A 27,965-nucleotide genomic window follows, 5' to 3' on the forward strand; every position below is an offset into this window, starting at 1 on the left:
TAACCCACTGCTTGGACATAGTTCCAAGTGGGTCTCCCCATGTTGCTCCATAGCACTCTGCAATACGCCACAAGCTGGTTTATGTCTCCAGGTATCTTCCAGTGTTCCTGGGCAGGGTGGCTCAGGCGCCTGCTCTGTTGCCTTAGACTCGACCGGGTTGACTCCGTTGGCATCCATCTTGTCCAGGGTTTCACCCTGATGGGGTGTTCCTCTCAATGCTGTTGGTTGCATTGTATCTGTGCGTGCTCCTTCCTTGCATTCATAGTCATGTCTTTGTATCTTTGCCCAGCACCAGGGTCCAGGATTCCGATCCCTCTGGGGACGCACATTGGCTCCTCCATACCTCGTTGTGTTGTAGCAGAGTCCCTGGGGGCTCCACACACCCAGTACTTTCCTCCGTTGCCGAGGGGAAGCATTTCTCTGCTCCTACTGTGCCTGGCGCACTTTTTCATCTCCCTTCCTCCTCAGGAGGTACAGGGATCAGGGAGCTTGTTGGGTCAGGGCATGGGTTTCCTCTCGACCACCCCTTGTTTTCCCTTCATATAGGGGGACTATTTCACTGAGCACTTTGTACCACCAGGATGGAGCATTCTCTCTCTTCCCACTATATAGGTGGTGTATAGAGCTGGGCCCTTGGTTTTTGGCTGTGAGCATTCAGATGAGCTTTTCACTGTCTATATTTGTGTGCTTTTGCCCACTATTGCAGCTTGGCTCTCTTCCGGTTTCTTGGTTGTCTACTGCTGCTCATGCAGCCTTGACACTCTCCTCTGTTAGCTGAGTTTATGCACTCATGTATGGCTTGATGACAGCCGGTCTAGCCACAGCCTGTTGTTGGGGTCCTTCAATTGCTCTCCTCCTTCCTTGGCGCAATCTCTCTGGAGTGTGTGGTCATCCTCCCCTTTGACAGTGTCAGTTGCCCTACACTGACACCACTGTGTCTGGAATTACCTTCCTGTGCCATGCTGGGTTCTCTGTTGTTCCCCCTCCGTTCCAGTGTCCTGGCCGGATGTTGCTTCAGGGTGACCTGGTCTGCTCGGACCACTGGGGTCCATAGTAACATAGTTCATGAGGTTGAAAAAAAAGACCAGAGTTCAACCACAAGTTCAACCTATATTCCTAATGAGCCCCTACTGAGTTGATCCAGAGGAAGGCAAAAAAAAAAACAAAAAAAAAAACTCATACTAGAGGTAAAAATTCCTTCCCAACTCCAAATATGGCATCAGAATAAATCCCTAGATCAACGTTCTGTCCCTATAAATCTAATATACATAACCAGCGATGTTATTACTCTCCAAGAATGCATCCAGACCCATTTTGACAGTTCACTATGACCACCTCCTCAGGCAGAGAATTCCACAATCTCACTGCTCTTACAGTAAAGAATCCCCATCTGTGCTTGTGTAGAAACCTTCTTTCCTCTAAACGAAGAGGATGCCTCCTTGTTATAGATACAGTCCTGGGTATAAATAGATCATGGGAGAGATCTCTGTACTGTCCCCTGATATATTTATACATAGTTATTAGGTCTCCCCTAAGCCTTCTTTTTTCTAAACTAAATAACCCTAATTCTGATAATATTTCTGGGTATTGTAGTCCTCCCATTCCCCGTATTACTCTGGTCACCCGTCTTTGAACCCTCTCCAGCTCCACTTCATCTTTCTTGTACACTGGTGCCCAGTACTGTACACAGTATTCTATGTGTGGTCTGACTAGTGATTTGTACAGCGGTAGAATTATTTCCTTATCGTGGGCATCTATGCCCCTATTGATGCACCCCATGATTTTATTAGCCTTGGCAGCAGCTGCCCGACACTGGTGACTACAGCAAAATTTACTGTTAACAAGGACTCCTAAGTCCTTTTCCATGTCAGTAGTCCCAAGTGTTCTCCCATTTAATACATAACCCCAGCCCGGATTTTACCTCCCCATGTGCATTACCTTACATTTATCAGTGTTGAACCTCATTTGCCACTTCCCAGCCCAACCCTCCAAACTATTCAGATCCATTTCTAACAGTGCACTGTCCTCTATAGTGTTTACCGCTTTACAGAGTTTAGTATCATCGGCAAAGATTGCTACTTGACTATTCAACCCCTCTACAAGGTCATTAATAAATATATTAAACAAAACAGGACCCAAGACAGACCCCTGTGGTACCCCACTAGTAAAAGTCACCCAATCAGAATAAAGTACTATTAATAACCACCCTCTGTTTCCTATCACTGAGCCAGTTACTTACCCACTTAGACATATTCTCCACCAGCCCAATCCTTCTCATTTTATGCTCCAACCTTTTATGAGGCACAGTTTCAAATGCTTTGGAAAAATCCAGATATACAACATCTAGCGATTGCCCCTGGTCCAGTCTGGAGCTCACCTCCTCATAGAAGCTGATCGGGTTAGTTTGACAGGACCGATCCCTCATAAAGCCATGCCGATATGGGGTCATACATATATTTTTATTAAGATACTCCAAAATAGCATCTCTTTGAAAACTCTCAAACAATTTACATACAACGGAGGTTAAACGAACAGGCCTATAATTCCCTGGGTCACCTTTTGTTCCCTTTTTAAATATTGGCACCACATTTGCTATGCGCCAGTCCTGGGGAACAGTCCCTGTTACTATCGAGTCCCAGAATATTAAAAATAGGGGTCTGTTTATAACATTACTTAATTCCTTTAGAACACGGGGGTGAATGCCATCTGGACCTGGTGATTTGTCTGTTTTGATTTTTTGTAGGCAGCACTGTACTTCTTCCTGGGTTAGACAGGTGACCTGTACTGGGGAGTTTACCTTATCACACTGTATTTCACCTGGCATTTCATTTTCCTCGGTGAACACAGTGGAGAAGAATTTGTTTAATATATTTGCTTTTTCCTGATCCCCGTTTACAATTTCTCCATTTTTTAAGGGGCCCACAATTTCATTTTTGACCTTTTTGCTATTTATATAGTTAAAAAACATTTTGGGGTTAGCTTTACTCTCTTTGGCAATGAGTCTGTCTATTTTTGCGGCTTATCTGTTTTTTTACATATTTGTATTAGTATTTTAAATGCTTTATTTTTGTCCTTAATTGCCCCTTTAATGTTTTTATTCATCCATATTGGTTTTCTTTTATTTCTGACCCTTTTATTCCCATAAAAGGTATATATTTTTTACAGTGATAATTTAAGATATCTTTAAAAGTCTCCCATTTAGTGTCAGTATTCTTGTTTTTGAGGACAATATCCCATTTTCTTTTGTTAAAGGGGTTGTGCGCTGCCCCGACTTTCAGAGCTCCGCTCACAGCATCCGGAAGTTCATTACTCCGAACGCTGTGTGCGGGCTTCCGTGTTCGTGGCCGTGACGTCTCGCCCGCCCCCTCTACCAAAGTCTATGAGAAGGGGGTGTGACAGCGGTCGTCACGAGGGGCCGGGCGCCCGGCGGCCGCGAACACGGAAGCCCACACACAGCGTTCGGAGTAACGAACTTACGGACGCTGTGAGCGGAGCTCCAAAAGTCAGGGCCGCGCACAACCCCTTTAAGGGCTTCTCTGCGCTGAAGAAACTTTGCCTTCCTAAAGTTCATTGTTTTTGTGACCCCTCGAGAGATTCCCTTATTGAAGAATAGGTTATAATGTATTATATTATGATCACTATTTCCCAGGTGTCCTTTTACCTGCACATTCGTTACTCTGTCAGGTCTGTTGGTTAATATTAAGTCTAGTAGGGCGCCCCCTCTGGTCGGGCTCTGCACCATTTGGGACAGATAACTGTCTTTAGTTATAGTCAGAAACCTGTTTCCTTTATGAGATTCACAGGTCTTCGTCTCCCAGTTTATATCAGGATAGTTAAATTCCCCCATTATTATCAGCTCATTTTGATTTGCTGCTTTATTTGCCTCATTAATTGATCTTCTGCTTCTTCCATTATGTTTGGTGGCTTATAACAAACCCCTATCAGATTTTTTTTTATCTCCATATATTTCTACCCATAATGACTCCATAATATAATTTCCCTCCCATATATCCTCCCGCAGTGCGGCCTTCAGATTTGATTTCACATACAGACAAACTCCTCCCCCTTTCCGTTTTGTCCGATCCTCGCTGAATAGACTATAACCCTGTATGTTGACCCCCCAGTCACAGCTATCATCCAACCAAGTCTCTGTTATACCCGCTATGTCATAATTTTCCTCAGACATCAACCACTCCAGTTAGTCAGTTTTACTGGACAGACTTCTGGCATTAATTCATCATGCAATTCAGTGGTGTATGTTTTTTCTTCCTATGAAGCCTATCCCTATTAACTATTATAACCCCCCCCCCCTCCGCTCCACCCCCAGGTACATTACTCAGTCCCCCCTCTCTATCTACACTGTCTTCCCCCTCTATGTTATAGGTTCCCTCCCCCCAATCCCTAGTTTAAACACTCCTCCACCTTTCTAGCCATCTTCTCCCTGAGCACAGTTGCACCCTCTCCATTGAGGTGCAGCCCGTCCCTACGGTAGAGGCGGTAACCGAAAACAAAGTCAGCCCAGTTCTCCATGAACTCAAACCCCTCCTTCCTACACCAGCTTCTGAGCCACTTGTTTACCTCCCTAATCTCCCACTGCCTCTCTGATGTAGCTCAGGGTACAGGTAATTTCAGAATATATTACCTTGGAGGTCCTTGCCTTAAGCTTGCGGCCTAAGCCCCTTAAATAATTTTGAAGGACACTACACCTACCTCTTACTTTGTCATTGGTGCCAATATGTACCATGACTGCTGGGTCTTCTCTAGCCCCACCCAGCAACCTGTCAACCCGATCCGCGATGTGCCGAACTGGAGCGCCCGGAAGACACTTTTCAGCGATCCCGGTCTTTGTGACAGATCGCCCTGTCTGTCCCCCTAATAATTGCGTCCCCCCACTACCAGTACCTGTCTGGCCTGCCCTGCACTCCTCCCTCCCTCCTTTCTGGAGCAGACACCCCCCCTGGCGGTCAGAGGCAGAGTCCTGCTGCAGTACGGCTAGCTCTGAAATGGCATCCCCCTCATCCGCCAACAGGGCAAACTTGTTGGGGTGTGCCAGTTCAGGACTAGCCTCCTTGACACTTTTCCCTCTACCCTGTTTTCTAACTGTAACCCAGCTAACTGCCTGACTGTCCTGAACCTCTGACCCACTATCCTCCCCCACCTCTACCCCAGAGCGTACTTGCTCAGTGAGCAGGAGACTTCTCTCCATGTTGTTAATGCTTCTCAATGTTGCCGGTCGCTCCTCTAGATGCAGGATCTGGGCCTCCAGACGAACAACTAGCACACATCTCGCACAACAATATGCACCCTCAAACTGCTTTTCAAGGATTGCATACATTGAACAGGATGTACACCGGACAACATTTTCCAACCTTGGAGGCCATACTAGTTATGGGGATTTAGTAGACCTTCTCGAGTTAAAGTCTCTACATTGTAAGCAAAGTAACACTCACAGCGATCTCAAACTCCTGCTTTCAAACTCTCAGATTTCTAACTTTCAGTTTCACTCTTACAGAGCCCACTCAAAACAGAGCACGCTCACAAACTGAGTGCCAGCCTAAAATGTATATACCTGTGTCGACTCTACCCCTCCCCCTACAGGCAGAGTGAGGAGAGAGAGAGAAAAAAAAAAAGGTTAAAGTCTGTTTAAACTTGTAGCAGTGAACCCTCTATGTGCAAGTTGAAAGATACACTCCTCACCACACAGCAGATATGGCAGATTTCTAACTCTTTTTCAGTTTCACTCTTACAGAGCCCACTCAAGGCCGGTTAGTCTCCTGGTATTCGGCACCATCGACACTATCCCAGGATGCTGTGGTGTGCCTTCTTTTCTAGGTCGGCCCTCCTGGTTCTTGGGCCTTAGTGATGGTTAAGGTCTTGGACACGTGTAGCAATCCTGCCCAGACTTCTTTGCGATCCCATTTGTGGTGCGATCGCGGTAGTCGTCCATTACCGGCGGGTCCCTGGCTGCTATCAGCAGCCGGGACCTGCCGCTCATGACCCGAGCATCACTCCGATGCTCGCTGTTATGTATAGGACGTAAATGTACGTCCTGGTGCGTTAAGTACCACCACACCAGGACGTACATTTACGTCCTGCATCGTTAAGGGGTTAAAAATCTATTTAGTTATCCCTACATAGTATACTGTACGTGTTATACATTTTTTTTCCAATACACTCTGAACCACATACCTATTTGGCAAAGTGCGTTCCATGAATTCCTTCTGGGTCTCTCTGTGCTTCATGCTAGATGACTGTGTATGTTCTGTAGGGAAATAAAAAAAAATTATATATATAAATAAAAGTAGTCAAAAAGGTGAAATAAGATGGCTCAGGCAGTGTGGAAACTTCAAAAATCAGGAACAGAAAACTGAGCAGCAAAAAACAATTCTGAGACTTCTCTGAGGCTTTTAAAAGGGGTACTCCGGTGCTAAGCGTTTTGAACAAAATGTTCCAAATGCTCAAATACGACGTCGGGGCTCGTGACACCACGGCCCCACCCCTTCGTGACTTCATGCCCCCCCCCCCCCAATGCCCCCTCCCATAGACTTGCATTGAGAGGGCGGGACGCAAAGTCACGAAGGGGCAGGGCAGTGACGTCACGAGCCCCAATGCAGGTTCTAAGCATCCGAAACATTTTGTTCTGAACGCTCAGGACTGGAATACACCTTTAATCTAAGCACTAAAATACTAAAAATATAGGTGCACAGCGCACCATAGAGAAATATCCAGTGTGCACAATAACGGAACGCTGAGCTGTTTGTGTACTAGAGGGGTCTGGTTACCATATAGTATGCCTCCCCACACCGTAATATCAGGAATAGGACTGGTGTGATAGTCTCCAGCTATCACTGAGTCCGAGACAAAAGCGGGGCTAATCTCTGAAGAGGATAGACCTCCATTCCAGCTCCCATTGCAGTCTTGCTCTGCACCATGATAGCCTTTGACCGTGGTGGATTCAATGGAACACTTGTTGCTGGTTATCTGGCTTGTATCCAATGGGGGAGAATCAAAATCTGAAAAGGAAAAGGTCACCATTTGCCCATGGTAACCAGATCGCTTCTTTCATTTTCTGAATGGTCTGTGGTCAACTTTTCCACTGCACAGGTATGGATACATCTCCCGTCTTAGAAGCACCTTCTGATGGTTTTATAGTAGACTGTTTGATGCCCTAGGCTTGGCAGGTGGGATCCAATTTCACTTGCAGTACAGAATGTATCAGTATGTGCCGTTCTCCTAATCTTCCATAGAGATGAGTCCAGTGAGTGATCCTGCTCAGGGACTGACAGCCATGTCTGTTGCCCCAACAATGAAGACAGCCACTACAATCTTAAAGGGAACCTGTCAGGGGTGGACTGACAGCCCATGGGGCACCCAGGCAATAGAGGATCATGGGGCCCACCATGCACCCACCCATGTGTAATTCACACCCATATAGATGCCCCGCCCACATACAATACATACATTTTTCAAATCAGAAGAAGGTCTGCTCCTCATGGCAGGATATACCCGCCTCCTGACTTCGTCCCTCCCAAAGCAGAAGGAGAACTGACCAAGAAAGAACAGCACAAAGAAAAACCCAGACAAGGGGGGGGACTGATCACGAAAAAACACCCCTGCACCACAGCACCAGAAAACTGGCTGGTCATGAACAAACCAATGGGCGGGTGCTGTGTCCCCCAATAGAAGCTCCAAGAAAGATATTTTACGAGCGCTTTTCTTCTCGAGCGCTTCATTAGGGGACACAGGACCACGAGACGTCCTAAAGCAGTCCCTGGGAGGGGAAAAAACATACCAGCCAGAAAAGAACTCAGATGGACAGCAGGACTACCTCCTGCAAAACCCTGCACCGGAGGACGCAAAGGTATGCACACAGTAAAACTTGGCAAAAGTATGCAGAGACGACCAAGTAGCCGCCTTGCAATCCTGCAGCACTGAAGCCCCAAGGCCCCCACCGTGCGGGTGGAGTGAGCAGTCACTCGAAAGGGGGTATCTGACCCTTGCAACGATACGCCTCCGAAATGGCGGAGCGTATCCACCGAGAGATAATGGCCTTGGAAGCAGGAAGCCCCTTACACCGCCCACAGGAAGCATAAACTAACAGTCACACCACTGGAAGGAGGAAGTGATCGACAAATCAGTTCAAACCGCCCGGACCAAGCCCAGCTGGGGAATGTGAACTGCCGATATGGCTGGAACATGAATTTCCGCCCAAGAGAAGTTCTTTGACACTTCCTTCATGGCCGCCGAGCTGCAAGTGCCGGCTTGGCGATTGATGTATGCTATGGCGTTGTCAGTCTGCACCCGTACCAGAAGACCCTGCAGCAGGTGACTCCAGTGAAGACACAGGGAGATCGCACGGAGCTCCAAAAAATTGATGGGGGAGACCAGACTCCGACAGGGTCCAATGGCCTTGGACCGCTTCATCCCGAAAAACACCTCCCCAGCCGAGGAGACTCGCGTCCGTGGTCAGAACATGCCAATGGAGAGGCAGGAAGGAGCAACTTGCCCGGAGGAGAGGAGACCGAAGCCACCAAAGGAGGGAGCAGCAAACTTTGAGCTGAAGTCGGAGCCCGTGGTGAAAAGACGAGGGGGATTTGTCCAACTGAGGAGGAATGGTCCACTGGAGAGGACGATACCAAAATTGGGCGAACGGAACTGCCTCCACGGAAGCCAACATCTTGCCCAGAAAGACATGCAGGCCCAGACAGGAATTGGACCTGGCAACCGAAGCAAGCAAACCCCAGACAACAGCTCCCGGAGCTTGTCCTCAGGAAGAGTGAGGCGAGCCGCCGCGTCAATGATCCAGAGAAAAGTCAGGGTATGAGAGGGAGACAGGTTGGATTTCTTGCGGCTGATGATCCAACCGAAACTGCAAAGGGCCTGCAGAGTAATGTTGAGACTGGCCCGGTTCTGCTCAAGGGAGGGCGCCTTGATGAGTAGGTCGTCTAGATAGAGGAGAACCGATACACCCCGAGAGTGGAGGAGAGCCACCACTGCCGCTAGCGTCTTCGTGAAGACTCGGAGCACAGTCGCCAGGCTGAAGGGCAGGGCGACAAACTGAAAATGACACGCAGAAACCACAAACCTGAAAAAAAAAAAACTTTGGTGGGGCAGGAAAGATAGGGGATGTGCAAGTAGGCGGAGGAGATTCCATCCGGAAATGCAGTAGCAGTACATAACGGTTTAGAAGCTTCAAAGACAGTGCTCTCTTGGGAACTACGAAGAGACTGGAGTAGAACCCCAAAAACCGTTCCCACGGAGGGACCGACACGATCACTCCCTGGGACAGGAGGGTGCAAAGGGCCACCTGAAAAGCTGTAGCAAGAGTGGGAGAACTGTCGTGCGAATTACAGCTGATTGTGAACCCCAAAAATGAATCACTATGTTAAATATGCTTTATAGTATAAGAACATCAGTAGGCCAATTTCTGAGTTTCACCTAAAATCCTTCTCTGTATAAATGCCAGTCTGGGAGTACAATGCTGCTTGTATATTCAAGCTTCTTTATGGTGTAGACAAGAGACTGATAAGGGGGGGTGGGGGTGAGATAACGACCTCCATGATTCTTATCTTTCCAATAAATCCAAATGTCTAATTAGAGACTCTCTGTCTATAAGAATCCAGGGTTTGCTTACTTGAGATGTCAAAAGTAAGACATGTCTGTTAATTATTGGTCCATTTGTCAAAGTCTGGAATTTGGGTATAAGACCAATTATTGACAGTTAACCCTTAATGGTAATAATGCTAATTGCTTATGCAATAGCAACCCCTAGTGTATGGGTAGGTGACATTACACTGACAGGAAAGGCATTATCGGTGAAATGCTCAATGCATTCTGGGTAGTAAAGTGATGTCATAGTCATTACCATATGTACACGTCCAACCTACATTCATTGGGGAATTCCAATTTAGGAGGGTGTGTCTAACTAATTAAAAAGTCTGGTAAACCAGATGTTAGGAAGACGCTCTCTGGAGCTGAGAGACTGAAAGCTGATACTGAAGTCTGAACTGCTCTAACTGAGAACACAAAGACAAAAAGGGAAGAGGTCCACAAGATGGATGGCATTGGAAGCCATGCGAGATTCCAGATGCCGGACTGATCACATGGTACCGACCCAATGGCTGTCCCTGATTATGAGATGGACCGTTCAGTGTTCCTCAGAGCAGAAGAAAGGTTCATACAACGTTTTGTTAAGAGACACAAAAATGGTATTCTATTTAATTAAGACTAATTTGGATAATGTGGATGGAATTATACCATTTAGATTGGCGACTAATATAATTAAATAAAATAATTAATTATCTCGATATTGAGATTATAGTTTTAGGATATTATGAGATTTCATTCTACCTGCAGAAGAATCAAGACTCAATCTACCAAAGCATTAAATAATTGCTTATACTTATTGATAGAATTCCTACTCTCCAAGCTAAGTGTTATAACAATATTTCCCACAAAGGAAACTTGTTTCAAGTTCTTCCTCCTAAAATATAGAGCAAGATCATATATATCTGCTAATTGTCTTAATGTCTTACCAAAGATAATGTATCGAAAAATAGTCCAGATTGGGGGGAGGGGGGGGGATTTCCCCATTCATGGAGTCATGTGATTTGTAGTGGTTAGAAGGGGGTGGAGAATGTATCTAGCATTCCATATTGATGTCTATTGATTAGATATTGCCCATCTTAATATCATGAGGTTCCTCTGAATAGAGTGATATGTAACCTTTTTCTTATGATATTTCTAACCTAGTAGATTTGTTTATTGTAACAAGTTTCTAACTACTCACATGTAGTGTTCTACTAAATGTAGTCCATTAACAATCTTGTACTGTTTACTAATATCTAATTGATATTCATTTGCATATATCATTGTGTTTATTACTCATTTATGTTTATAATCTTATAACCAATAAATCTGAATACTTTATAATACCTGTGTATTATTGTATATTGCAAAACTACATCCTTAAGCATTACTGTCATCCCATCATAAAAAACTTGTTGATATCTGAGGAAATAGTCAGACTCAGATGTGAATTGTATTGATTAGCTTTGTCTACAATTCACCAGGTCATAATTTTGATATTTTTAATCATTAAAATTTTTCATAATAATTTGTATCACCATAATTCATAATTGAGTTATTACCGGGGGGGGGGGGGGGGAACCGGAAAAAACTATCCCGGGGAATAGCAGAGAATTCTATTCGATAGCCCTGGGACACGACATCTCGAAGCCAAGCATCCTGAACGTGTTCCAGCCAAACACCCACCCGAGGAGAAGACTCTGATGGGGCACACCCTCAGGCAGTGAGAGGCTTGCGGGTTCCGGATTTGGAAGAGGGGCAGTTGGAACGGGGCCCCGATTTCTAGGAGGGGAGGGACTTGAAAGACGGAACCCTCCTATTATGTGAGGCCGCTGTTTTGTCCGAGCAGCCAGAGAAACGAAAGGAAGTCTTCCGCTGCAAGTCCGAGCGGCGCAGACGAGAGCCCAGGAAAGAAGTTCAGTAAGGGAACGCTTAGAGGCCGCATCAGCATTCTAAGCCTTAAGTCACATGGAGTGCCGAAGAGCCACTAGATTGCCCGAGGAAAAGGCAGCACAGCGAGCCAACTCTAAGGAGCCTGAGCAGAGGTAGTCCCCTGCAGTAACAATTTGCTAGATCTGCCAAATCGCCGGGGGAGGCACCTGCTAAAATCTCTTGGCACAATTGACTGGCCCAAACTGAGAGGGCTTTGGATAAGTAGAGGCAAAAGCTAGTGCCAAAGTTGAGCCTGCAGCTTCAAAGGCGAATTTCACCAAATGTGCTTATCTGAGGGATTCTTAAAAAGGAGGCTGCATCAGGCAGCGGCAGGGTAGTGGATTTAGACAGCCGAGATACAGGAGGGTCCACTGTAGGAGATGAAGACCACTTTGTAACCAGGTCCTGAGGGAAGAGAAAGAGCCCAAAGCTTCTTAGTCCCATGGAAGAGATTATCAGGATGCTTCCAGGTAGTCTCTAACAGCTCGTCAAATTCAGTGTGTGGGCTGACAACTTGAGGTGCCCAACGAGCACAGCAAAAGGACACTTCACATGAGTAGACACTAATAAGTCATACAGACAAGGAATGATCTCACCCAGGATCCTGTGTCCAGTCTTGAAGGGTCCGGCTGGAGAAGACAGCAGCGCAAGATGACCGCAGGGAGGTAGCGCTGAGCGCAGGTTGAGGAGAAGCGAGTCCAGCCAGGTCCAAGCTGGTTCAGAAGCAGGGAAGGATGGGCCTTCTGACCTTTGCAGCACGCGCAACCTCCGGAGTGGCCAGAGCCATGATCCCCAGGGCAAGCGCTTTTCCCCCATAGAAGTAGAGACGGGGAGGAGAAAAGCCGCCCCCTGCATCATGCGCTCCCACATGACAGGATACAGGCTGCTCCGAGAGGGCGCGAGACATCTGGATTAACCCCTCATCCCAGGGAGACCTTCTGCAGCTAAAAGGAAGAAGCCCCTTAGGTCCTTGGGGGCAAAGGAGGGAAACATACTCACCCAGGTAGACTTTGACCAGCTAGGGCCACCTGCCTTAAGCCAGCCCAGCTGGCAAATGGGGGACCCAAACCCTGGGTACACCACCAAGTGCTGGTTGATGACGAGGAGGGGTTAACAGCCCATCCAGCAATGCACTGTGCCCCTAGCTCGCAGGTGGGGGATAAGGCAGCACCATGCTCCTGTAGCCCCACACTAGAAAGAACAAAAAAAGGAAAGAAAATTTAACTATAGACTGATTCTAGGAAAAAAACTAAAGAAATAAGACCAGGTCTGGAGAACTCCAAACCTGCGTCTGCCTCCTGCTGACACTAATCTAAAACTGAGTCAGGAGGCGGGTATATCCTGCCAAGAGGAGCGGACATTCTTTTGTTTTTTTTGCCTAGTGTCAGCCTCCTAGCGGCATGCAGCATATACCCATGGCCCTGTGTCCCCCAGTTAAGAGCTTGGGAAATAGAAAAATTATTTTGTAAAATTGAAGAGAAACAACGTTTAGCATTTTTCGTTTCTACGAAGTATTTTTTTTTTTTACAGTTAAAATAGCATTTTTATTCTGGTGGTCTACAAGATCTCCGCGTGCTGTAAACAAACCGGAGGATGTAATACTTTTCAAAGACAATCTGATAATCTAGAAAATGTTATATTGTAGCAACATTATATTCCAAAATGCCTTTGTTTTCCAAGTGTCCGGTGACCCAGAGGATCACTTTAGGTTCCTTTTTTACCTGTTTCTGCCTGTGTCCCAGCTTCTTGATCTCTGTCCTGGAAAACAAAAAGACAAGTTCTATAGCTGGAGATGAATACATAACAATGACATCTGAACACAAAAAACCAAGGTGGGCATCATCCTGTACGAATAAACACACTCTAAAAGGGGTACTCCAGGAATCAAAACAACAGGCCTTTTTTTCTTTCAAAGACCGCACCCTCCTTGTCTCCAGTTTGGGTGAGGCTCTGCAGTTCTTGGCTCCATTGAAGTGAATGGAGCCAAGTTTTAATACCACACCCAAAGTGGAGACAAGGAGGGCGCAGTCTTTGAAAGAAAAAGGCCTGTTTTTTGATTCCTTTAAAATACATAATAAAATAAGTCGTATTTTATGATAAACTTCGGGGGAAGTGCATTAATTTTGCATGTGATCTTTTTTCTTGCTGTGGCTGAACATGCACATCCCACTCAACCACAATCTGAAAGGTGTCAGTTGTAGCCCTGACCTGTCATCTACAGAACTTACATTCATTGTGCTCTGGTCCGGTTCCTCAGTATTGCCACCTGGAAGAAAGAACAGAGCTTTTAAACCCTATTACCATCTTGCATCATGAATATGTTAGCAGCATACAGAATCCCATTGTTGGCTGAATGGCGACTTGTCAAAAGCATATCGGCCAGTCAGATTGATGTATGGCAAGTACTCAGATTTGTAAATTACATCAATCAAAACGGGGGGGGGGGGGGGGGTCCCTTTTTTGTTCTCTCTCTCCTTTCTCCTACCATGTAAATTATTAAAATTTAGTGGAACATGAGGGGTCTGGGAGATAGGGTCATGAGACTCAGTATTTCAGCAGATATCTAGACATTTGCCAGCGATAGTGGGGATTACCGAGACGTACTTTTCTGAAGAGGATAGTGGATTGCAGACGAAGAAATGGGCCAGCCTGCAACTGCACGCATAATACTCCTCATATTCAAAGGGGGTTTCATTGTATATTCACAGACAAATTTGGTTTGAATTGGGTAGGAAATTTATTGATCAGTTTGGTAGATATATTTTCATACAAGGAGTATTGGAACGTGTAGAAGTTATTATTGCATATGTTTACATCCCCCTTCCTTTCACCCCTGATGTCCTTATTGCACTCCTGGAATTTATTGGAGCAAGACATGAGGTACCACAATTCCTTATGGGAGATTTTATCTCCATAATGAATGTAGAGCTGGATAGATCTAGTATAGGCCCTCCTGCAGTACACAACTATCGAAATTTATTGCAGAGGTGCAATGGTTTGACATCTGGAGAGAAAAATATGGTCCAAGGGAAGGATTCCCGTGTTTTGAAGGACAACTGTAGTGCAACACTTTTAGATATTCCTGTGCCCAGGCCTAAAAAAAATAAATAAACTTTAACATACCTTCCTACGTGCCCCCGTCGGTCCGGTACAGGCCTCCCGGTCCAGCGGTGCGAACCTCAGGACGGGGACGCCACAGAACCTTCGGCGTATCAGCGGCCGCAGCGATATCCCGCCCTGGCCGGTGATAGGCCGAGCCCACTGTCATGTAAGGAGCTCTAGTCGACTTCCTACATGATAGTGGGCTCAGCCTATCACCAGCCGGGGCGGGACATCGCTGCGGCCGCTGATAAGCCGAAGGTTCTGTGGCGTGCCCAGGAAGTTGAATGAGGAGCGTACTGATGGGCCGGGAGGCCTGTATCAGACCGCCAGGGGCACGTAGGAAGGTATGTTAAAGTTTGTTTGTTTTTGAGGCCCGGGCACAGGAATATGTAAAATTGTTACACTATAGTTGTCCTTTAACCCATTAAGGACTGATCCTTTTTTGCAATTCTGACCACTGTCCCTTTAAGCATTAATAACTCTGAATCAGAATAATTGGTAAAAGCATTCCAGAGATTGTCACGAAAAAACATTCTACTTTAACATAGCGGTAAATTTTTGTCGTTACTTGCATCCTTTCTTGGTGAAAAATCCCAAAATCTTCAAGAAAATTTTGCATTTTTTCTAACTTTGAAACTCTCTGCTTGTAAGGAAAATGGACATTCCGAATAAATTATATATTGATTCACAGATACATGTTTTTACTCTTGGAAGACAGCAGAGGGCTTCAAAGTTCAGCAGCAATTTTCCAATTTTTCACAAGATTTTCAAAATAGGAATTTTTCAGGGACCAGTCCAGTTTTGAATTAGATTTGAGGGGTCCTCATTAGAAATTCCCCATAAATGACCCCGCTATAAAAACTGCACCAAACAACCCCCCCCAACCAAGTATTCAAAATGACATTCAGAAGAAAGTGTGTTAACCCTTTAGGTGTTTCACAGGAATAGCAGCAAGGTAAAGGAGAAAATTCAAAATCTTCATTTTTTTTTTTACACTCGCATGTTCTTGTAGTTTTTGAAATTGTACAAGGGGTAAAAGGAGAAAAAGCCCCCCAAAATTTGTAACCCAATTTCTTTCGAGTAAGGAAATACCTCATGTGTATGTCAAGTGCTCTGTGGGTGTACTAGAGTCCTTAGAAGGGGAGGAGCGACAATAGGATTTTGGAGAGTTTTTCTAAAATGTTTTTTGGGGGGGGCAGGTCCCATTTAGGAAGCTCGAACAGCAAAAAAAAAATAAAATAAAATAAATAAATAAATAAAAAACCAACAACATGGCACACCATTTTGGAAGCTACACCCCTCAAGGAACGTAACAAGAGGTCCGCTGAGCCTTAACACCCCACAGGTGTTTGACGACTTTTTAAAGTTGGATGTGTAAATACATTTTTTTGCTGTTCACTAAAATGCTGGTTTCCCCCCCAAATTTTACAAGTGGTTATAGGAGAAAATGCCCCCCAAAATTTGTAACCCCATGGAAATACCCCATGCGTGCACGTCAAGTGCACTGCGGGCGCACTACAATGCCCAGAAGAGAAGGAGTGACATTTGGCTTCTGGAAAGCAAATTTTGCTGAAATTGTTTTTGGTGGGCATGTCGCATTTAGGAAGCCCCTATGATGCCAGAACAAAAAAAAAATTTATAAAAAAAAAAAAACACCACATGGAATACTATTTTGGAAACTACAACCAGTGAGCCTTAAAGGGGTATTTCAGGCAAAAAATAATTTTTTTTTTTTTTTAATATCAACTGGCTCCGGAAAGTTAAACAGATTTGCAAATTACTTCTATTAAAAAAATCTTAATCCTTCCAATAGTTATTAGCTTCTGAAGTTTTCTGCCTAACTGCTCAATGATGAGGTCATGTCCCGGGAGCAGTGCATGGTGGGAGAATATCCCTTGCATGATGGGAGAATATCCCCATAGGAGCTGGACAGCTCCCGGGATGTGAGTCATCAGAAAGCAGTTAGACAGAAAACAGCAACTCAACTTCAGAAGCTAATAACTATTGGAAGGATAAAGATTTTTTAATAGATGTAATTTACAAATCCATTTAACTTTACGGAGCCAGTTGATATATATAAAAAAAAAGTTTTTGCCTGGAATACCCCTTTAACACCCCACTGGTGCTTGACAAATTTCTTTCTGCTAAAGTTGGACGTGAAAATGAAAAATTAGTTTTTCACTAAAATGCTGGTTTTACCCCAAATTTTTCATTTTCACAAGGGGTAATTGGAGAAAGCCTCCCAAAATGTGTAACCCCATTCCTTCTGAGTGTGGAAATACCCCATGGACGTCAAGTGCTCTGCGGGCAAACTACAATGCTCAAAAGAGAAGGAGCACCATTGAGCTTTTGGTGAGAAAATTTGGTTGGAATAGAAGTGGGAGGCCATGTGAGTTTACAAAGCCCTCCGTGGTACCAGAACAGTGGACCCCCCCCCACATGTGACCCTATTTTGGAAACTACACCCCTCACAGAATTTAATATGGGGTGCAGTGAATATTTACACCCAACTGGTGTTTTTACAGATCTTTGGAACAGTGGGCTGTGCAAATGAAAAATTTAATTTTTCACTTTCACCGACCACTGTTCCAAAAATCTGTCATACACTTGTGGGGCGTAAATGCTCACTGTACCCCTTATTACAATACGTGAGGGGTATAGTTTCCAAAATGGTGTCACATGTAGGGGAGGGGGGTCCACTGTTCAAGCACTATGCTGGTGGAGACCCCAACTTTACCTTTTCATAAGGGGTAAAATGAGAAAAAGCCCCCCAAAATTTGTAACACAATTTCTCCCGAGTACGGAGATACCCCATATGTGGCCCTAAACTGTTTAATTGAAATACGACAGGGCTCCGAAGGGAGAGTGCACCATGTGCATTTGAGGACTAAATTGGGGATTTGAATCCGCCACAAAAATACCCTGTTTGGCAAACACTGCCGTAGGGTATCTCCAGCTGCTGCAAAACTCCCGGCATGCCTTGATAGTCAGTGGCTGTCCGGCAATACTGCGAGTTGCTGTTTTTTAACAGCTGGTGGCTCCCTTTTGGAAACACTGGCGTACAATATGTTTTTATATTTGGGGGGGATGTGTATATGTAGTGTTTTACCCTTTATTATGTGTTAGTGTAGTGTTTCTAGGGTACATTCACACGGGCAGAGGTTTACAAGGAGTTTGAGCTGCGGCGGAATATTTGCGGCATCTCAAACTTGCAGCAGAATTCGCTGTAAACCCGCCCGTGTGAATGCACCCTGTAGATTCACATTTGGGGGGGCGGGCTAACATCCAGCTATTGCAAAACTACAACTCCCAGCATGCACTGACAGACCATACATGCTGGGAGTTGTCGTAATGCAACAGTTGGAGGCACATTGGTTGCAAAACAGTGTTACTTAACTCAGTGTTTTGCAACCAGTGTGCCTCCAGCTGTTGCAAAACTAGAACTCCCAGCACGTACAGTCTCTCAATGCATGCCGGAGGCACACTGGTTGCAAAACTGAAACAATCAGCATGTATTGACAGTCGAAGGGCATGTTGGGAGTTGTAGTTTTGCAACAGCTGGAGGCACACTGCTACAACTCCCAGCATTCCCTTTGGTAGTCTGTGCATGAAGGGAGTTGTAGTTATGCAACAGCTGGATGCACACTTTCTCATAGAAAAAATGTGCCTCCAGCTGTTGCAAAACTACAACTCCCAGCATGCCCTTTGGCTGTGCATGCTGCGATTTGTTGCAAAGCAACAGCAGGAAGTGAACAGGCCTCACCTCCTGCTGTATCCTGCCGCCGAGACCGCCGCCGCTGATCCTGCTGCTCCTGTCGCCGCCACCAATCCCGAGGGGACCCCCGTCGGACCAGGGCAAGGTAGGATCCCCCCCCCACCGGCGCAGATCGCCGCCATCCCGATCGCTGCCCAGCTGGGTGGTGATCGTGAGGCGGCACCCGTGCCACCTCACAGCTGCTGGGTAAGGGTGAATGGGGCTGTCTCGGACAGCCCCATTCACCCTTTTTTTTTACCGGGTCACCAGAGACCCAACAGACCCGGAAAAGCCGCAAATCGTTGGTCTGAATTGACAGACATGGGGGGGGGGGGGGGGGGGGTCCCCAGTGGTTTGCACGGGTTGCCTACTGATAGATATCAGCAGTCACCCCGGTCCGTTCCCCGCCCAGCAAGCAGCGGGGACCGGAATTCCTACAGGCGTACCCATACGCCCTCAGTCCTTAAGGACTTTAAAACGGGGGCGTATGGATACACCCAGCGTCCTTAAGTGGTTAATAGGGCGAAAAAAATCTGCCTCGAGAATTGATATGCGTATGAGTAATTTGTCAGGTAGTAGACTGGTGGTAAAGATGAAAAATTTGCCTCGATCAATATCTGACCATGTAATGCAAGTACTTGATGGAAATTTGGGTGGTAGTAAGCCTTCTGGCAATAGAATTTTTAGGTTAAACCACCACTGGCTAACCATATTGGATAGAGATGTGGGACTCGTGGTAGATATTTCTCAATTCCGGAGAGCAAACTTAGGAACAGCAAGTACAATTGTTGGGACACTCAAAGCCTACTGAGGGGGGGGTTCTATTTAAAAATATAACACATCTAAGATGGGGCTTCTGAGCAGGAGAAACATTGTTGGTGGGAAAGGCAGAGACCTAGAGGAAGGCATACAAAAATTTGAAGCGGGAGGAGAATTTTGTCCAACTTAACGCACAAGAGGAGTTAGCTAACTATCAGGTGGAGAGGGCGCAGAATCTGTTCTTTTTGGGACAGAGAATTTATAGAGAACAGTAAGCCTTGGCACTTTGGCGACAGTGATAAAGGATCAAGGATGGAGATCAGAGTTAAATAGTATTATGAATCAATTGGGTCAGGTTAATAACGATCCCCAACAGATACAACAAATTGCTTTCTCTTCTCAAAACTATATACCTCGGATTTGCAAGCTTCAGAGGAAGAAATTGAGAAAGTCTTAGATCAAATTACCCTCCCCAAACTTACAGAGTCTGAGAGAGTATATGGATCTACCTATTACATTAGAATATTAGATGTTATTAGATCCTCTCCTCCAGGCTCAGCATTTGGACCAGATGGTTTCCCATTTGACCTGTATAAGAGATTTGCAGAGGTCTTTGCACCCCTACTACGGGAGATAATTGGAGAGGCTACCCGTGAGGACAAGTTGCCCCCCTCTATGTTAGAAGCTCAAATGGTTCTGATTAAAAAAAAAAAAAAAACTGAAGGTAGAAAGTTATAGGCATATATCCTTGTTGAATGTAGATGTCAAGATTTTTGCGAAAGTCCTAGCAAATAGGCGAGTAGTTAATAGGTTGGTCCATACAGACCAGAAGGGATTTGTGCCCGGTAGGCGGCTTTTTGATAATCTTGAACAAACCTTTATTAATATACAATCTGGTGCGGGGGACCTCCGCTCCATCCTGTCACTGGATGCCACAAAGGCGTTTGACAGGGTGGAGGTTTCTCTGGGTCTTAATGGGGGAAATTTGGGTTTGGCCCGGGTTATGTGGATATGATCAAGTTATTGAACTCTCACCCTTCTACTAGACTATTGTTGGGGAAGGATCTGACAAGGCCATTTGAGCTCTTTAGGAGGTACCCGGCAGGGTTGTCCTCTCTCTCCTCCCCCCCCCCCTTTCTCTTCTCCCTCTATATTGAACCGTTGGCTGTGAAATAAAGGGATATGGTGGAGCTCAGGGGGTTTGGGAGTCGGGGGAGGAGGACAAAATTGTTTTATATGCTGATGATATGCTTTTTTATTTGTGCAGGATCCGGTGAGGGCTGTCCCAAGGTTAAAACGAGTCTTTCAGGAGTTTGGAGTGAGATCGGGTTGAGAAGTGAATTGAACAAAATCATATGCTCTTCCCATAGGTCATAGGTTAGATCAATCTGAGTTGGGAATGCAAGTGGTGGGAGAATCGGGAATTGAAGTAATAAATATCTGGGAATTAAAGTAACAGCTGACCCTGTAGATTACTTAAAAGAGAATCTAAAATCTTTGCCGAATAAATTGGAGAAAAAACTGGAAACTTGGAATAGGTTGCCGCTGAATACGGCCGAGGTTCTTTGCCCCAGGTGTTTTTTTTTTTTTTAATGCTTCCCCTATTTGGATAACGGATGTATGGTTCAATCGAATTTAAAGGTAAATGAACACATTTTTTGTGGGGAAGAAAAAGAGCAGGGCATTTTTTGCTGATTTTTGTATATTTATGTGATAAAAATAATAATGTTCTGTCATGTTAGATTTCAAAGCTATCCTTGCCTATCCTTACATGAGATGCCAATTCCTACTCACAACACAACACGCTCAACCTTGTAAATGATCCCTCCAATACTCATTGTTAGTCTTGGACTCCTGTGTAAATTTCCACCTCACCTCCTTCTGATCCCGGCTCCTCAGACTTGCTGTTCTCTGCTGAAGTCTTCATCTTTTTCTCAGGAGGCTGTCCTCCGTCAAATCTTTTATTCCATTTTCCCTTAAGAAAAAAAAAAAAAAAAAAAAAAGAGAAAGTCAAAAAAACATTTGATGACACACAGTTGCACTCAATTCATTTACATGAGCCCGGTGTAGTCAGCTAGTGACTCTGGTCGGCTCATTTTTGGACCAAATCCATTTTTGTTGCCTGATGTAAAACTGCAGTAGATCACGGTTTTCAGACAACAAAAACGAATACAGTCGGGGTATGGCACAGGTCCATATTTGGCCATCATATGTCACAATTGTGATGTGAATCCAGTCTAAGTTAGTCTGTCCCTCATCATCTATTGCCACACAAACCCCTCCCTCCTGTGAGGACAAGTGGTGATATTTTTTATCCCATACAGGGCAATCCGTTTTTTACCTTCCTAATCACAATATATCATCTACAGTGTTCTTATTTCTGTTACTTCCCCAATAAAGTTAGGAAGAGAAAGAGGACTTTGTATGCTTTCATAGGAAACAGGTTAAGCTTTCTCACCTTATTCATATCCTGGCAATTGACCATAAGGTTGCAAAATACTACCATAAGGCATTCCCATGGGCTCTCTTTTAGGCCACTGGCTGCTATACAGGTCCAGTGATAGGAGGAAAAAGGGTCCCCCACTTTTGGTTTGGATCACTTAGATGCTGCAGTCACTATTGAATGCATCATCTAAGATGACATATGGCCAAGATCAGAGTTCTCTCCAGTCTAAGACATCTTATAATTGCTGGGGCCCCCACTCAACACCTGAACAGCGATACAGAGTGTCCCCGCTCCCCTTCGTTGTACGACAACAGTTTGGAAGTGACCGGGGCTGATGAAGTCAGCAGAGTAAAGTGCTTCGCTGTTTTCCCCAGCCCCACTGACTCTGAATAATGGCAGTATGTAGGAGAAAAAAAAAAAGTTGTGTGTTTGCTTTTTGGCTGTAAACTTTACAGATTTTTATTTTTTTAGTCCGACTATGGAGACTCCTCTGATCAACTCTGTAATACTTTAGTAATGCAGTGTTTTGTGCTTTTCAGTATTAAAGGGGTTCTCTGCCCCTAGACATCTTATCCCCTATCCAAAAGGACCAACGCAATCTCGGCTGCAGCACCACCGACATTTGGTGCACAGAGCGAACTTTGCTCCATGCCGGATAACTGGAATGCAAAGTGGAGGCTCGTGACATCATGGTCACGGCCCGCTCATGGCGTCACAGCCACGCCCCCTCAATGCAAGTCTATGGGAAGGGGTGTGATTGCCATCATGACCCCTCCCATAGACTTACATTGTGGGGGCAATGCCGTGACGTAACAAGCCTCAACTCTGCATCGCCAGTTAACCTGCACGGAGAGAAGCTCCAAACGAATGCCGGGTTCAACAGGGAGATCGCGGGGGTCCCCATAGGCAAGACCCCAACAATCAGACATATTTTCCCCTATCCTTTGGATATGGGATAAGATGTCAAGGGGCGGAGTACACCTTTAAGCCATCAATGGCGTTACAACCTAGGATTGTTAATACCCACTGTTGTCCCATAATAAAACTAAATATAATATAACAGGCAGGTTTAGGCCCTTTTTGGGCTGTATAGATCTGTATTACTCTGTGTGCCACAATCTGGTTTCTGTGACGCACCAGATTCTCCCTTTGATGATTGGTTTCTAGTATAAAAATCACATACAGTTAAATCATTTTTTTCATGTGGATTAATACAGATACAACACTCACCTTCCTTTTGTTTTTGACGTTGAACCCTCCTCCAAAGTAAAAGCTATCAACGAATGGTTTTAGTTGCTGAAATTGCTCCATATCTGAGATTGGTGGATGATTAGGATGTCTTGCACCTCTTGCAGGTCTAGATGGCCGAAAGTTACCCCTAAAGCCCCCTCTTCGGTCACCTCTCCCCCGTGGCGCTGCATGATGAGGTGGACGCTGCTTTCTCCGTCCTCTATATCCTCGCTCAGGCTCAGAATAGCCATATCTGCTTCTTTCTGGTTGTTCATAGTAACTGCTAGAGAGAAAAAAAATAAAAATAATTCATGAGTTGTCCTAGTGTTTTCTATTAAAACCAAAATAGCAATTGCCGGATGACTAGATATTATCAACCTGTTAGGACATGCGGGAGTCTATGAGGGAAGTGGTCCAAGCTGTACACAGAGAACTAATGTAAACAGCAATACCTATTGCTTCTCCATATACACATTTATCTGAATGTTCTTTAAAGAGGAAGTTAACTCCTTGGGGACAGAGGGCATACCTATACGCCCTCAGCCCACTCCCTTTCTATAACGCGGGTCATAGCGGGTCGGGCCCGACACCTAGCAACGGCCGGGACACGTGGCTAATAGTGTGCGGCACTGACCGCGGTGACGCGCTATTAACCCTTTAGACGCGGCGTTCAAAGTTGAACGCCACGTCTAAAATGAAAGTAAAGCACTGCCGGTTAGCTCAGGGGGCTGTTCGGGATCGCGGAAAGCAGGAGGGTCCCTACCTTCCTCCATGCTGTCCGATCGCCGAATGACTGCTCAGTGTCTGAGATCCAGGCATTAGCAGTCAAGCGGCAGAATCATTGATCAATGGTTTCCTATGAGAAACCATTGATCAATGTAAAAGATCAGTGTGTGCAGTGTTATAGGTCCCTATGGGAGCTATAACACTGCAAAAAAAAGTGGGAAAAAAAAGTGAATAAAGATCATTTAACCCCTTCCCTAATACAAGTTTGAATCACCCCCCTTTTCCCTATAAAAAACAAAAAACAAAAAAACCTGTGTAAATAAAAAGAAACATATGTGGTATCATCATATGCGGAAATGTCCAAATTATAAAAATATATTGTTAATTAAACAGCACGGTCAATGGCGTACGCGCAAAAAAAAAATTCCACAGTCCAAAATAGCGTATTTTTGGTCACTTTATATCATGAAAAAATGAATAAAAAGTGATCAAAAAGTCCGATCAATACAAAAATGGTACTGCTAAAAAAAATTCATATCACAACGCAAAAAAAATGAGCCCTCATACCGCCCCGTACGCAGAAAAATAAAAAAGTTATAGGGGGTCAGAAGATGAGAATTTTAAAAGTATAAATGTTCCTGCATGTTGTTATGATTTTTTCTTGAAGTACAACAAAATCAAACCTATATAAGTAGGGTATCATGTTAATTGTAAGGACCTACAGAATAAAGATAAGTGTCATTTTTAATGAAAAATTTACTGCGTAGAAACGGAAGCCCCCAAAAGTTACAAAACAGCATTTTTCTTCAATTTGGTCGCACAATTATTTTTTTGTCGTTTCGCCGTAGATTTTTGGGTAAAATGACAGATCAGGGTTGTGGAAATTTTATAAAAAACTACTTGTCCACGGGACTAAAATGGAGCTAAATCTACTTGTCCCTCATGACGACCCACTTGTCCGGGCCAATTTTTGCTTTTACACGCTCATTTTTTCCTCCTCGCCCTATAATAGCCATAACTACCTACTATAAGGATACCTTTTAATTTTTCAAAAACATATTCTCTGAACCAAAAAATATATATATATTTGGGGAAGTGAAACAGAAATAGTAAAAGATAATTTTGCAGATTTGTTTTCTTTTCTGCACCATTTACATTGTGGTCAGATAACATGTTAGTTTTATACTTTAGGCACCTGGTTACAGCGATACCAGATTTGTATCGTTTACGTCATGTTTTACTAATTCTGAACGTTTTCAAAAATTTTTAATTGCCATTTTTTAACCCCTGTAGCTTTATTTTTTTTCCGCATACCAGGCTGTATGAGGGCTCATGTTTTGCTCCATAATCAGTTTTTGGTATCGCTACCATTTTGGCATTGATCTGACTTTTTAATCGCTTTCTAACTTTTTTTTATGGGATATTATAAAAATTGCAAATTTGTGGTTTGGTATTATTTTACATTTACCGTACGGGATATATAATGTTATATTTTCATAGGTTGTACAATTACGCACGAAGCGATACCAAATGTTAATTTTTATTATGTTTGCATGTTTTTATATAGGAAAAGGGGGTGATTTGAACTTTTAACATGGAAGGGGTTAATGCAGCGGTCTTCAAACTGTGGCCCTCCAGATGTTGCAAAACTACAACTCCCAGCATGCCCAGACAGCCAACGGCTGTCCTGGCATGCTGGAAATTGTAGTTTTGTAACATCTGGAGGGGCACAGTTTGAAGACCACTAGGTTAATGTGTGTCTTTCAAACTTTTATTAAAACTTTTTTTTATTTTTTTTTACACTGTATTAGACTTACCTCTAATACAGCGATCCACCCCACTAGCCCACCAGGGAGCATTCACATCTCCCTTTAGATGCCGCTGTCAGCTTTGACAGCGGTGATCTAAAGGGTTAATAGCCAGCCGCGGCGATCGCCGCATGCTGGCTATTAGCGGCGGCCCCCGGCTACTGAGAACAGCCGGGGGCTGCAGAGTATGGAGCGGGCAGGAATTCCGAGCCCGCTCCATACATACTCCAGAGCGCCGCAAGCATCTCCCCGTGCAGACGCCTCCTCCCCTCAGCTCTCCGAAGCTACAGCGGGGGGGAGTGAAGGCAGAGGACGCAGGTCTGGATGAGGAGCAAGAAGCCACGCCCCCTCATCTCCCCCCCCCCCGCACGTCTGCAGAGCAGGGGAGAGAAGACAAATACACAGCTTCTCATCTCCCCTGCTCTGCTTCCGAGGATACAGTTTTTTTTTAGGAGGCGGCAGAGTATGGAGCGGGCAGGAGTCGGCAGCCCGCTCCATACAGACTGCAGATCGCCACCGCACTTGTCAGGTCCGGCCCTGCTTGCCCGAAGCCGGGCTAAGGGCCGGACAAATTCACCTGCCCGGCGCCCAAAACTGCTAGTCCCGGACGTCGGGCGATAGGAATTCCACATCCCTGCAGATGTCACTGCAAAGTAGAATTGGTGGCTCAAAAAATAAGCCATCATATGGATTTTTTGCCGCAAAATTGAAAGGGTTATGATTTTTAAAAAAGGTAAGGAGGAAAAAACGAAAGTGCAAAAACTGGAAAACCCTCCGTCCAAGGGATTAAACCGATTTTTAAGTTATAGGGATGTCCCAATACCATTTTGCAAGACAGAGTACGAGTACAGATACTTTAATTCTAGTACTTGCCGATACCAAGTACGAGTACTTTTATTTTAACCTGTTCAGGACTCATGCTGTTTCTGCATGCTGGGAGTTGTAGTTACGTACCTCCAGCTGCTGCATAACTACATCTCCCAGCATGCCCTTCGGTGATCAGTACATGCTGGGAGTTGTAGTTTTGCAACAGCTGGAGGCAAACTGGTTGTAAAATACTGAGTTAGGCAACAGAATCTAACTGAAGGTTTTCCAACCAGTGTGCCTCCAGCTGTTGCAAAAGTACAACTCCCAGCATGCACGGTCTGTCAGTGCATTCTGGGAGTTGCAGTTTTGAAACAGCTGGAGGTTTGCCTCCCCCCCCCCCATGTGAATGTACAGGGTACATTCACACGGACGAGTTTACAGCTTCAAGTTTGAGCCACAGCACAAACTCCTAGCGGGAAACTCACTGTAAACCTCCGCCAGTGCGAATGTACCCTAAAAACACTACACTAACACATAAGGGTAAAACACTACATATACTCCCCTTACACACACACACACACACACACACACACACACACCCCCCCCCCAATAAAAGTGAAAAACGTATTGTACTGCAGTGTACACTGCAAATACTCCATGTGTGGGCATAAAATGATCTGCGGGTGCACAACAAGGCTCAGGAGTGGGAGCGCACTATGTACGTTTGAGGCCTAAATTGGTGATTTGCACAGGGGTGGATGATTTCACAGCGGTTCTGACAAACGCAAAAAAATAAATACCCACATGTGATGCAATTTTGGAAACTACCCCCCTCACGGAACGTAACAAGGGGTATAGTGAGCCTTAACACCCCACAGGTGTGTGACGATTTTGCATTAAAGTTGGATGGGAAAATGAAAAAATAAAAATAAATTCTCACTAAAATGCTGGTGTTACCCTAAATTTTTCATTTTCACAAGGGAGAATAGAAAAAAAAAAAGCCCCCCAAAAATTTGTAACCCAATTTCTTCTGAATTAGAACATACCCCATATGTGGATGTAAAGTGCTCTGCGGGTGCACTACAATGCTCAGAAGAGGAGAAGCACCATTGGTCTTTTGAAGAGAAAATTTGTCCGGAATTGAAGGCCACGTGTGTTTACAAAGCCCCCATAGTGCCAGAACAATGGACCCCCCCATATGTGACCCCATTTTGGAAACTACACCCCTCACGGAATGTAATAAGGGGTGCACTGAGCATTTACCCCCACAGATGTCCGACAGATTTTTGGAACAGTGGTCCGTGAAAATTAAAAATGCAATTTTTCATTTGCACAGCCCACTGTTCCAAAGATGTCAAATGCCAGTGGGGTGTAAATACTCACTGCACCCCTTATTAAATTCTGTGAGGGGTATAGTTTCCAAAATGGGGTCACATGTAGGGGGGGGGGTCCACTGTTCTGGCACCACGGGGGGCTTTGGAAACGCACATTGCCCCTGACTTCCATCCCAAAAAAATTCACTCTCCAAAAGCTCAATGGCTTTCCTTCTGTTCTGAGCATTGTAATTCGCCAGAAGAGCACTTGACGTCCACACATGGGGTATTTCCACACTCAGAAGAAATGGGGTTACAAATTTTGGGGGTCATTTTCTCCTATTACCTCTTGTAAAAATAAAAAATGGGGGGGGGGGGAAGCTGCATTTTTGTGATTTTTTTTCTCATTTACACATCCAACTTTAACAAAAAGTCATCAAACACCTGTGAGGTGTTAAGGCTCACTGTACCCCTTGTTACATTCCTTGAGGGGTGTAGTT

General features: G+C 44.9%; 1 protein-coding gene across 2 annotated transcripts in view; it reads right to left on the reverse strand.

The window, feature by feature from the left end:
* Positions 1 to 27,965, reverse strand: part of LOC130367883 (A-kinase anchor protein 8-like) — a 54,630-nt gene that overhangs the window by 20,393 nt on the left and 6,272 nt on the right. The window contains exons 3-7 of one of the 2 annotated variants that reach the window (XM_056570840.1): positions 22,812 to 23,091; positions 21,011 to 21,110; positions 13,749 to 13,786; positions 13,242 to 13,278; positions 6,190 to 6,262 (exon numbers count right to left, since the gene is read on the reverse strand). In XM_056570840.1, the coding sequence (XP_056426815.1) occupies positions 6,190 to 6,262; positions 13,242 to 13,278; positions 13,749 to 13,786; positions 21,011 to 21,110; positions 22,812 to 23,091 (528 nt within the window). Of the gene's footprint in view, positions 1 to 6,189; positions 6,263 to 13,241; positions 13,279 to 13,748; positions 13,787 to 21,010; positions 21,111 to 22,811; positions 23,095 to 27,965 lie in introns of both variants that reach the window. The other variant, XM_056570839.1, reaches the window with a different exon arrangement.

This window comes from Hyla sarda, chromosome 4, assembly GCF_029499605.1.
Source record: "Hyla sarda isolate aHylSar1 chromosome 4, aHylSar1.hap1, whole genome shotgun sequence".
In the NCBI taxonomy this organism is placed as follows: Eukaryota; Metazoa; Chordata; class Amphibia; order Anura; family Hylidae; genus Hyla; species Hyla sarda.